Source organism: Lontra canadensis, unplaced genomic scaffold (assembly GCF_010015895.1).
Source record: "Lontra canadensis isolate GAN:19392208 unplaced genomic scaffold, GSC_riverotter_1.0 scaffold30, whole genome shotgun sequence".
Taxonomy (NCBI): Eukaryota; Metazoa; Chordata; class Mammalia; order Carnivora; family Mustelidae; genus Lontra; species Lontra canadensis.
The window spans coordinates 19838517-19850922 of record NW_022631024.1 but is presented as its reverse complement, the minus strand read 5'-3'; the positions used below and the strand labels follow the sequence as shown (position 1 = coordinate 19850922).

Below are 12406 nucleotides of genomic sequence, written 5' to 3'. Positions count from 1 at the left end.
CGAGGGCACAGGAGCCCCTGTCTCCTTGTCTTGACTCCCAGCCAAGCTCAGCCCTGTTTGCCCGGAATTCCTGACAGCAAGCGCCTTGCTACTCCTTGTCCAGCAGAACCTTCGAGAACAGGCAGGGCAACAGGTGTCTGGACTGGGAGTAGGAACGGGCCCTGGGGCACTCGGAGGTCCCGGCCATCTGGCCCATCCCTGAGTCCCCGAGGCAGCGAGCCTGGGGCCGCAGCCCAGTCTGGACCTTCCTGCCGCCAGTGGGGACGCAGCAGGAGAGCTCGGGGAGCTGCTCCGTGGCCTTGCCCACGTGTGACCAGTGCCCCTCCCGGAGAGATCAGGGTTATTTCTCCCCAGCGGAGAAGCGAACACGCCAGCTGCGAGGGCGCCTGTCTCAAGCGCAGCCCCGAGGCAGGGGTGGGATCGGGACCTGGGTCTGGTCCCCGCAACCTCAGCCTTCCCCTGCCGCTCCCAGGTCGGGCAGTGTTGGGGGGAGACACGTACACCGGCCCAGTCCAGGGCTCTGTGGCCAAAGCGCAGGGCCTGGGGAAGCAGGCCAGGCCATCAGGAAAGCTGTCTTCCCTCCTCTCCATTTCCGGCTCCTCGGGGTCCACTCGGCTTCCCCAGGACCTCTCGGGCAGGAGCTGGGCCCACCCGGGGAGCTGCAAGTGCTCGTTTGCCTGAAGCGTGTCAAAGCCAGAGGCCCGAGCTCCCTGGCCTGTGGTCTGCTGAGGGGCAAAAAACTTTCCGAAGGCCATCTGAAACCCAAACGTCTTCCCACGACTTCGACTTTATTAGCCTGACCGGTTCCAGGGGTGGGAGCCTCTGAAATCAGCCAGGGCCTGCCCACCCCCCAGTCCTCTGGCTGCTTCTGCTGTGTGTCCGCAGGAATCCCGTCCTCCCCGTCCCCACGCATCTGTCGCCTTCTGTTCCCCAGAGGGTCAGGCTTGCCTGGGCAGGGCCACACAGCGCAGCTTTGCTGCGGCTGCCTGGTGGCCATCGTTGTCCTGGGGGTGTGATCCGGGAGGCAGGGGGGACAAGGCAGAGCAGGAGGGACCCAGGACCCAGGGATGGAAGGCAGGGAGGAGGGTCATGCCAGTAGATGTTTGTGAGTTCTGAAAGCCCAGAGAAGGACTGAGGGGTCACTTAAGACCCTGTACGAGGTCCTCCCCCAGGACCACGGGACAAGAAAGTCAAGGACAGGAACCGCATCGCAGTCACAAGGACGGAGCAGGTCTCAGCCTCCCGCTCGGCAGAGGCTCCGCCCGTGCGGACATCAGTAGATCCCCTTCACCCTCTTGTTGTCGGGGTCGAAGGGGGACTTGAGGTGAGCCCGGGCAGGGCAGGTCGCCCCCATCCGCTCCACAGCATACTCCCCGCTCTTCACAAAGTCCAGCGAGACCTAATGCAGGAGAGGAGGGGTGGAGGCCTTCGTACCTGCTGGGTGCGGGGCTCATACCCACCTGAGGCAAACGCCTCTCTGTGCCAAGGGCCCCCCTCCAGACCGAGGGTCCGTCCTGAGCAGGTAAGGCCCCGAGTGGGACTTGACCACCTCCTGCCCCAGAAGCCGCAGACCCCCGGGAATCTGGGCAACAGGAGACAGCCCGGTGTGCCCGGGCCCTGGGCACGCTGGCCTCGCTCAGGGGTCCTGTTCTCAGCACAGAGACGACACCCAGGGCCCAGCCACGGACAGGGCATCTGGGCCGTGCTCTGAGACGTAGAGGACTCCTCTCCCAGCCATGCAGGCAGGCAGCCCAGGGCCCAGGACCCCCAGTGGCCCAGGGTGGGAGCCGCTGCGTCCCACCCCCTCCCGAGGCCCAGCTAGTCCCTTGCACCCCTGCCTGGGCCGTCTGACTCACACCCCGCCTCCTCCTCGCTGACCCTCTAGAGTCTCTGTTGGGGGTTGGGGGGGGAGCCGCAGCCCAGAGTTCTCCAAGAACGGCCACGGCTCAGGCGGGAAAGCTCAGCCCCAGACGGACAGGCTTCCGGCCCCGCAGCCAGAGCCTTCCAGCGCCTCCGTGTCCCAGCGGTCGCAGGGCTCGCATGGTGCTCCAGCGATGCAAGCCGCTACGTCCATAAGGGTGTCGTGACGGTGAGCTCCTCCCCCTGCTCTCTCGAGCCACATGGCCCAGCCCTGTGGTGTGACCCTCTAGGGATCCCCTTGGGACCAGCTGGTCTGGCAAGAGCTTCCAGAACCCCCTTGGGCTCTGACCCCTCCCGGCCGTCAGTGGGGCCCTTCTCCACCCCTGCTCCCCCGCCAGCGTGGAGGGAAGAACGGGATCACGTGGCAAACTGTGCCCATGCTTGCACACGAGTCTGTGTGTGCACACGTGTGCACACGTTCATGTGCACAGATGCACGTGTCCCCCATGCCTAGAGTGCCTCTGGGATGAGGGCAGAGAGGACAGGAAGGGGGTCCTGGGAGGACGGTCAGGTGTCCAGTGTCCACCCCAGGCTGTTGGTGCAGAGGGTGCCAGCCCTGGGCTGAGCCTCTGACCCAGAGAAGCCTGGAGCTCCCAAAGTCAGATTCTTTCAGACAGAAAACACAGAAACAGCCCTGACCCGGCCCGGAGAACCCCCCAATCCACACCCCTCCCCCAGCTTGATGCAGGGGTACATGCATCCCAGGGGTGTCTGGTGAGGAACCCGGCTTCTCTTGGGGGTGAGGGGCTCGACTCACCGGCCCCCCGCTGGGGTCCCGGATGTAGCCGTAAGCGATGGTCTTGTCAATGGCGAACCCAAAGTCAGCCCTCCGGATGTGGCCCACCACTTGGCCATTTCTCCAGATGGCCTCCAGGCCGAACATGGGCACCTTTCTGGAAGAAGCAAGACACAAGGCTGGGGCCCCAGAGCCCCCAGAGGGGGGAACTATGTGGCCCGGAGCCAACCCAGCGCCCCCAGCATGCCTGTGCCTGGGCTCCCGACCACGCGGAGAAGACCGCAGCCGGGCTCTGACTGCTGTGTCTACAGACAGGCCGTGGGTATTTGGGAAAGGCCCACCTCTCCACTGATTTTCACTGACTTCTGAGCAATTTAAAACCTTATGCCCCCAAGGCTTGCTGTCCTCTGCCTGGCGCTCTTTTCATAGTACGACGCATCATCTAGCAAATGTCCTTTTCTTTAGTGCACGTAAGGAATGAGCGCTGACCACACATTTTTGGGAATTCAGAACAGAAATCACAGAGATGATCCCGCAATCACAGCTGCACCAGCGCCCGGAAGTCACCGGCCAGTCTGGGCGCCTCGTTGGTGATGTCGGCCGAGAGCCGGACTGTGCCTGGGGCCGTGTCAGGGGAGCCAGGTTGGGACCCGATGCTGACGTGGCTGTGGGTCCGCGCAAGCAGGGTCCAGTGACCTCTGAGACTGTCTGAGGGAAAAGGTTGGGACTGGCGGGGGGTCTGTGGCACATCCCGACTCTCTCATCCCACCCAGTCCTGCAGAGCACGTGTCGTTGGCCGATGAAGAGACAGGCCCAGGGTCCCCGCGTGGCTCAGGGCCCAGAGCAGAGGGGCAGCTCCCCACAACTCCTGACCATGTCCTTCGTCAAGACCAGACCTCTCTGGGCGCAGCTCTGGGTGGATCTTACGGCAGAGAACACCCGGGCAGGCGAGCCGGGCTGTGGCAGGGGCCGTTCCAGAAGCTCCGAGCTCCGGGCGTCAGGCTGCAGGCACTTTCCGGAGGCCAGCGGGCGGAGGGGCTCCGCGGATCCCAGCCCCAGCTCCTCCCCTCACCGGAGACCCGGGTGGTGGACAAGCAGCCTGACGAGGGCCCAGGTGACGGGAGCCCGGGAGAAGCAGCCGGACAATGACAAGCCACAGCTCCGCTCCCTCTCTGCCCCCCACCCCGCTTGAAGCTCTTGACACCTCTTTGGTCGGCTCCAGAAGTCCGGGAGAAGCGGCTCCACCTGGGGCCTCCTGTCAGCAGCAAATCAACCAAGCCCGGCCGCCAGAGACCGTTGCTACCCAGGTTCCCTTGGCGCCGTGGCGGGGCCGACACCAGCCTGGTGCTGTCATTTGAGTCGCCGAGCCCAAGCCCGAGCGACAGCACGGGCCCAGCTCCCAGACAGAGCAGAGTGACCTGCTCAAAGCCACCCCTGGGTGGAGGGGGGCTGTGGGTCCCCACGGCGTGGGCTCTCCATCCTGGGCCAAGTGACCCTGTCCCCTGGCACCCAAGGTCTCCGTCTGGAAGTGGGGAGGGTCGGTTCACCCCAGCCTCTCCCCCAGCCCCACCCACCACGTCCCGGGCAGTGGGAGGATGTAACCAGAACATTGCCGGAGGTCACCGCGCAGTAACTGGGACTCTGGGACCTCGGCCTGGATCCACACCCACGGAGGTGGCTCTGTGGCCACCTTTCTCTTTCCAAAACCCTGTCTGAGGAGGGTGTGCCCCGCCATGTCCCCTGGACGCGGGACAGCAGCTACTCACTCATCCACCGTCAGGCACAGCAGGCGTCGGCGGAGGCCCTCAGCCCGCTGCTGCTCCAGGGCCGCCCGCCCCAGGAAGGGCACGGCCGACTTGAGCTTGCAGGTGAAGGCCAAGCCTGCCTCCAGGGGACTGTCGTCGGGGCGCAGGTCTGCGTGCCAGTGCCGGTAGCCTGTGCGGGGGAGGAGAGCCCGGGGTCAGTGCCCTGCAGGGGTGGGGGATGGGCTCCTCCGAAGGCCCCAGGGTTGGGAGGAGGCATCTTCACCTGCACAAGGTGCCCTGGACGAGCCCTCAGCCTCTGCACTGTCAGCTGAGACGCTGGGGAGGGACCCGGGATCTGGGGAGCAGATTTCCCAGGGACACCCAGGCACTGATGCCCAACCCAGCTGTGGCCCCGTCCCCACATGCCCGGGCAAGCACGTCTCCCGCTCGCCCTCCAAGTACAGGTGTCAGGGACCCCAGCACCATCCCAGGCCCTGCGTGGGAGACTGCGTTCACGGGCAGCGCAGGAAGGGTGCAGGGGCGGGGGCGGCAGGCTGGGGAAGCAGGCATAAGTGGGAAGCAGGGCAGGAAAGAAGTGTGGGGGGCGACAGTCCCGTGCCTGCAGCATGGCTCTGGGCGGCCCACCGGCACCGCGCAACCCTTGCACACACCTTTCTCGATGCTCAGGGAGTCAATGGCCCGGTACCCGGCGTTGACGAGGCCATGCTTGGCACCCGTGGTCATCACAGCCTGGTACACGGGCACGCAGGCTGGCCTGGGCACATGCAACTCCCAGCCCAGCTCCCCGACGAAGGAGAGCCTCATGGCCCGCACCTGGGGGGACAGGGCACAGCTCAGACGACCCAGCTCAGGGCCCAGCTGCCACATACTGGTAGCCGGTCCTTACTGCCACCACTCTCGTTAGCTGGCCCTGGGCGGAGGCTGTCCTGCTCCCGGGCATGGGCTCTCCAAGGACAGGGCTCCAGGCTCCGGCAACCTTTAAGGGGAAGAAGGGTGTCAATGGAGAAAGCGGACACATGGTTCTCAGGCCTCAACTCTTCTCAGTGGCTGTGCAAGTGTCCTGGGGAGGCCGTACCAAATGGCCAGAGTGTGCTGTCTCCCAGTTCTGGCCGCTCGAAGCCCCACATCAGGGGGTCAGCAAGCTGTACTCCCTCCAGCAGCTGTGGGAGAGGGTCCTTCCTGCCCCTTCCAGCTTCTGGGGGCCTCAGGGGCGTGTGGTCACTGTCCTCCATTCTCTGCACCACAGGCCTTCTCCTCATGTCCGCATCTCCTCTACTTTCATCTCTGATCTGGACACTTGTCACTGGAGTCAGGACCTACCCCGACCCTCGGTGATCCCATCGCAAGATTCTGACGTCAATCCCATCGGCAAAGCCGGCAAGTTCCAGCAAAGGCCGCACTCGCAGGGGCTGGGCAGGGCTCCAGACGCAGACATCACCACCATGACCCGGCCGAGTGCCCCAGACTCCCTCTGGCCTCACTCTTCTCCCCTGTAAATGGGGTCAGGAGCCAGGCTTTGTCGGTTTTAAGAAGCTCCGAGGTGTGTTGGCGAGCCAGCCACTGGGAGGTGGGTGGTACAGCTCGCGGCTCACCGAGGCCATACCCCGAGGTTTCAGAGGCATCAAGAGGGGAAGCAGCCCGGTGCCAAGTTGTCCCTGTAAATGCTCCCCGGCCTAGTCAGCGTCGGCCAGAGGCTGGGCTCTGACCAAAGACCCAGCCTCTGTCCCCGGGACACAGTCTTCGAAGGACCCAGCCAGAAGCACAAGCAGGTGCTCCTCAGCTTGTGGCAACCAGGCCAAGGGCGGGCTAGGGCTGGGAAGGAAGGCCCCTGCCCAGGACAGCCCTAGCCACAAGGTTAGCAGAATCTGTGGTGCAGACGGGCAGGCCTTGAGGGAGAGCTGGGGCCAGGGGCACCGAGCAGGAGCGGGCATGTCAGGAGGGCTGGACAGAGAGGCCTGCAGTGGGGTTGGAAAGACCTTATCGCCAGGCTGCAGACACGGTGAGAGCTGGGCCCCAGGGGTCTGCAAAGGACCGCCGACCCCCACCCGCACAGAGATGACGGCGCTATTTACACGGTGTCCCTGGGGCAAGTTCTGCATGCACACTCCATCACGGCGCCCTTCTCTGCCCCCCACGGTGGCGGAGACCAATGTGAACAACATCCAGGGATGACGTGAAAACAGGGCACCGTGCCTGGCCTGAGCACACGCATCTGTGCTGGAGCAGCTGGTCTCCGGGCACGGCCGGCCAGCACACCTGGACGTCAGGCTTGCACCAGCATGGAGGCCACTACCAGCACAGGGCACGACTCCCTGCCCAATGGCTGGTGCCCAGGGACTTGTCTCCACTCAGTCGGTTTGCTGGCATGTCATCTACACACCCAGCGACAGGTGTCTGCTTCCTGGCCTTCCCAGGTGAGTTCTTGAGCCCAGAGTGTCCCCACCGGTGAGGTCAGCCCCAGGACTATCCTTGAAACAAAAGGGACATGGAGAGGACAGGGAAGCACAGGTCTCATGGGAGATGGAGGAGCTTATCCCATCACTGCCCTGAGCCTAAGTCCCGCACAGCTCCGGCCAGATCTTGTCTACACAGGAGGGGGCAGAGGCCACTCTCCCCAACACAGACCCGGCTCCTTATAAATCTGACACTTTAATCATCTTGCTGCCTCGGGGCTGGATTCTGAAAGCTTTTGAAAGAGTGAACATTTGCTCTGAGTTGCCATTTCCCCAGGCCTCTCAAAAAAACTCAAAATTGACACAGAAAATGTACTGTTGACATTTCCCTGCTTCCCTAGTGCAAGCCGTGGGCCCCTGACAAAGATTGCCTTGTCAACGGGGTTCTAATTTTAGACAGCCCACGGAGGAGCTGGGGGCTCAAAGCCAATCTCATTTTGAAACAGGAGAAATCATTTTTAAAGCTCACCCATTAATGGCCCAGGATTGCAGGTTCATGTCAGACACACATGCTCCCAGTTAAGTGAGAGGGTCAGCACTGGGGCTCAGCTTGAATCCACCGGTGGGGAGGGATAGAGCCATCCCGGGCTCTTCCACACCTCCCAGGAGCCCCATGAGGCCAGGAGCTGGCTGGCCTGGCTCTGCATGGCACCCCTGTGCTTGGGTCCAGCACACAGTAGGTGCTAAAAAAAATACTTCCTGAATGACGGAGGAATAGAGGGGCAGACGGACCTCTGCTTCTGGCAAAGCGAGGGAAAGAGTCTGGGGGAATTCCAGGTGCCTTTCTACATTCACAAAATTACTCGTCTCAAGACATCCTGCATATGTCTCCACTAAAGCCAGTGGAGTTGGGGGAGTCCTCTTTTCTTCTGAGCAGGGACATGTAATAAAGGGGGAAAGCTGAGAATGAGGATATCTGGAACATCAGCTCTGGGTCAGCCAGACCCATGTGGGTCAACCTCTCCCCACCTCCGTGCCCCCATCTGATAGATGGATGAGGCCGATGCTTGAGATCATTGAGTTCATGGGAAGCAGGTGCCTGATACACAGTCATCTGCCAGTAAAGATTGGGTTGGATTGACTTTAAAAGCAAGCCCCAAACCGAGGCAAACCCCCTTGCAAAATAGAGCGTCTCTCTCTCATAGTAACCACAGGCCCTGGCTGGAGTCACAAAATCATGGACGATCATGAGGAAGGGCCTTAAAGCAGGTTTTATTTAAACCATTTTCTCACCCCAAAGATCCCCCAAAGTACTGTGGGAATTAATAAGCACATCCAACCAGGCTGCCTGCTACAAGTCAACACACAAAAATCAATGGCATTTTTCTACCTTAACAATGAACAATCCAAAAAGGAAATTTTTTCAAAATTCCATTTATAATAGCATCAAAAAGAATAAAATACTTAAGAATACACCTAGCTATGGAAGTGAAAGACTGCTATACTGAAGACTACAAAAATTTGCTGAAAGAAATGAAAGCCGATACACGTAAATGGAAAGGCATCCCATGTTCATGGAATGGAAAACAACATCATTAAGATACCAATGCTACCCAAAGTGATGTACAGATTCAACGTATCCCTATCAAAATTCCAGGGGTACTTCTTGCAGAAATAGAAAAATCCATCCTAGCATTCACAGGGGATCTCAAGGGACCTCAAATAGCCAGATTAATCTTGAAGAGGAGTAAGGCTGTGGGACTCTCAGTCCCTGATTTCGTAACTTACTGCAAAGATCCCATGATCAAAACAGTGTGGTCCAGGCATAAAAGCAGACAAATAAACCAGTGGAATAGGAAAGAGAGCCCAGAAGTAAACCTTTGTGTACATGGTCACGTGATCCTCTGCAAGGCTGCTGGGCCCACTCAACGGGAGAAGAGACAGTCTCTTCAACAAACGGTGTTGGGAAAACTGCATCTCCATATGCAAAAGAATGAAACTGGGCCCTATCTTGCACCATATACAAATTTTAACTCGAAATGGATTAAAGACTCAAGTGTAAGTCCTAAAACTATAAAACTCCCAGGAGAAGCCAGGGGGAAGCTTCGTGACATCGGACTTCTTGGATATGACATGAAAGGCACAGGCAACAAAAAGCAAAATTAGTCCCATGGGACCACATCTGTGCATCAAAGGAATAGCCAACAGTGAAAAGACAACCTACAGAGTGGGAGAAAATACTTATCATAGCCGAAAAGGGGTTAATATCAAGAATACATAAAGAACTCCTACAACTCAACACCAACAAATCAAATGATCTGGCTAAGAAATGAGGAAAGGGCTTGAATTGATGTTTCTCCAAAGATGATATACAGATGACTAATAAGTATAATGAAAGCCTGGTCATTACCACTAATCATTAGAGAAACGCAAACCAAACCCACAAGGAGATATGCCCATTAGGACAACTACTGTAAAAAAATAAAAACAAAACAAAACAACAACAAACAAAAATAGAAAGTAACCAGTGTTAGCAGGGATGTGGATAAATCAGGCCCTACTGATGCAACTGCTAGGGAAAACGGGGTGGAGATTCCTCAAAAAAAAAAAAAAAGAAAGAAAAAGAAAGAAAGAAAGAAAGAAGGAAAAATAGAATGAGCACGTGTCTAGCAATTCTACCTCTGGGTAGATGCCCCAAAGGATTGAAAGCAAGATCTGGAATGGATATTTGCCCACCTGTGTTCCCTGCAGCATTCCTCACAATGGCTAAGAGATGGAAGCCACCCAAGTAGCCACCGACAGAGGCCTAGAGGGACAAAATGGGCCTTATCCATACAACGGAGTATTATTCAACTATTACAAGGAAGGAGATTCCGACACCTGCCACAGCATGGATAAACCTTGCAGACATGATGTTGAGTGAAATAAGCCAGACACAGAGACAAATCCTAATCCAAATTCCACTTCCATGGAATTAAATGAGTCAAAGTCATAGAGACAGAAAGTAGACGGCTGGTTCCCAGGAGCTGGGGTAAGGGGGGCTGGGAGTTGTTGGTTAACGAGTATCGAGTTTCTGTTCTGCAAGATGAAAACGTCCCGGAATCCGTTTGCACGACAACATGAACACAGTTAACATGACCGGACTGTATACTTAAAAAAGGTTAAGATGGTAAAAACAGAAGACCCTTTCCTCCGTGGGTGGGCACCTAAAGCCCAGAGGGACTGGGTGATTTGCACTTTCTTGATGTTTGGGACACCAGGAGCAAGGGAGAGGCCGCAGACGATGCTGACACAAGGAGGTGAGGGGCCAGACTCGTACAGAAGCAGGAGGCACCGTGCTGGCCGAGAGTGGGGGCCTGGGTTTGAATCTGAGTCCCCAGGGTTGCACCCAGTGACTGACCTCCCTCTGAGTCTCTTCTGCAAGCCCTGCATGATAACGGTGTGTCCTGCAGAGGCTCCTAGGAGCACTCAACCAAATCATCCCCATAAAACCCCAGGCACGGTGCTCACCGTCGGTGATGCACGCTGTTGGCATGCCCATTTTACAGATAAGGAACTGGGGGCTCATGGGCATCAGCCACTCGCCTCAGGCCCACGGATGTCCTGGGTAATGCTCGCTCATCAGCTCCAGTGGCTGCGGGTCCTTCTGTAGCACAGACCCCCACGTGCCCGATTTCAGGCCCCTGACAACTTCACGACCACTCACGGGTCTTCCTAAAGATTCTACGACAGCTCTCCAGCCGGGACGAACCCATCACAGCCGCTCCGGGGAAGCCAGACCGGGAAGCGGCGGCGCAAGGGCTCAGCCAGGGCTTCCAACAGGAGCGCACGTGCACGACGCCAGGAGACACGCGCTCCCTGCCCTAACTGACTCACTCTCACTTCACTATTTTTGGGTGCTTGGATTTCAGTAAAATTTCGGGTGCTCGGGTGTTAGTAAGATGTGATTCAGGAGCTCGAGCTCGAGCTTGGGCCTCGCTGCGCCCCACCAGCTGTCCGTGGACATGAAGCCAGGCAGAGGCTGGGCCACTGCTGCACCGGGTCAGGTCAGAGGCCACGCAGGCGCCCAGGGGCGGGGGAGGCCATGTGGCTCTGGGAGGATGCCCTGGGCATGTGCGTCACCAGAACAAGCCTGCAGTGTACCTTTCTGGGTAAATATCTCAGGAGAGCTCAAGCAGATACACCCACAGACACGGGCCGGCACGTCCAACCCTTCAGATCACATTAGCTCATGGCAGTTTCACAAGTTTCCAGGCGTTTGGTTGTGTAACAGCACCCCCGACACACCAGGCACATTCTCCAACTGAGAACTGAGGATCCGAGGGCCCCCAGAGGCAGGAGACAGGCAGGGATCTGAACCTGGGCTGCCCCTCCGCAGGGATCTGGGGCCCTGAACCCACAGGAACGGGATGGGGGGTACGGTTGGCGGCAGATTCAAGGATCTTTCAAAACCCCCGGAGGCTCCCAAGACATCCTTGATTCTAATCACTTCGTGCTAGCGGGACGTGCAGTTCCTCCCAGTGGTCCGGTCCGGAAGGCCAGTGTGCAGCGGGGGTAAAGGTGAGGGAGGTAATTATGGCAGTAAAGACGGCGGTGATGGTCGTCGTTGCTGGGTGGGGCGCAGTGGAGGTGGTGGTGAGGGTGGTGGGCATGGTGGCGGGGACTGTGATGGGGGATGGAGATGGTTGGTGGGGATGATGGTGGACGGTGGGGAAGATGAGTGGAAACTGAGTTCCGAGAACAGAATAGACACGAGGTTGAAATGCAAGAGCATGTGGAGAACGTGGCCCTCTCCAAGGATCTGAAAAGCTCCACAGACTGCCCAACCCTCAGGGGTCCTCTTCCAGGCCCCGGGAGCGCTGAATCGGCCACAGCCCCCCCCCGCCACTATGCTCCACAGCGGGCGGCACTCCTCCCCAGCCAGCCACCACCGGAGCCACAGGTTCTGAGGCACCAGTCAGAGCTACAGCTCGTGCCGGACAGACGGCTGTCTGCCCCACGCAGCAAGGCAGGGCCGTGGGGTCGGAACACCCCGCGTCCCCTGCAGGGCGGCCCTCCATCCTGCAGGGACTTCCGGAATCTCCCAAGCCCAGAGCTGTCCAGTCTCATTCCAGCCACGCCTGGACCTGACACTTTCACGGTGAGAAGACATCCCTGTCGCCCAGGGGACACCGTGAACAGTGGCTGCGGTGTTGCTCCGCTGCACCCCTGGGACCTGCCCTTGGCCCCCAGGCTTTCCAGAACCTCGACGATCTCCAAGCTCGTACAACGCGACTTCAGGCGGAGGCTAAAACCCAGCTGGCAGAGGCGGGCGCGGGGAAGGCTCTGTGGGGAGGCCAGAGCCTCCGACCGGCTGGGAAACCTGTGCAGGTGGGGGACATTCCATCCTGAACCCAGCAAGCCCTCCGGCACCGCAGCGAGCGTGTCCCACCGTCAGGAGAAGAAATCCAATTTCCTTCCGACCTGAAGTTAATTTTCAGAAGAAAATCACTTCCCACTGCGCCTTGCAACGAGCTCGCCGCCCCGCGTCTGCTGCTTTCCAGACGGGCCCCCTGTCCCGGGCCAAGGCGCCAGGAACACCACGTCTCCCC

At 59.0% G+C, this 12406-nt stretch overlaps 1 protein-coding gene across 1 annotated transcript in view; it reads right to left on the bottom strand.

Moving 5' to 3' along the window:
* Positions 1-1123: 1123 nt before the first annotated feature.
* SARDH (sarcosine dehydrogenase) overlaps positions 1124-12406 on the bottom strand; it is a 39172-nt gene continuing 27889 nt past the window's right edge. The window contains exons 13-16 of the mRNA XM_032865582.1: positions 5073-5235; positions 4423-4591; positions 2678-2813; positions 1124-1399 (exon numbers count right to left, since the gene is read on the bottom strand). Coding sequence (XP_032721473.1) covers positions 1274-1399; positions 2678-2813; positions 4423-4591; positions 5073-5235 — 594 coding nt within the window. The 3' untranslated portion in view covers positions 1124-1273. The remainder of the gene's footprint in view (positions 1400-2677; positions 2814-4422; positions 4592-5072; positions 5236-12406) is intronic.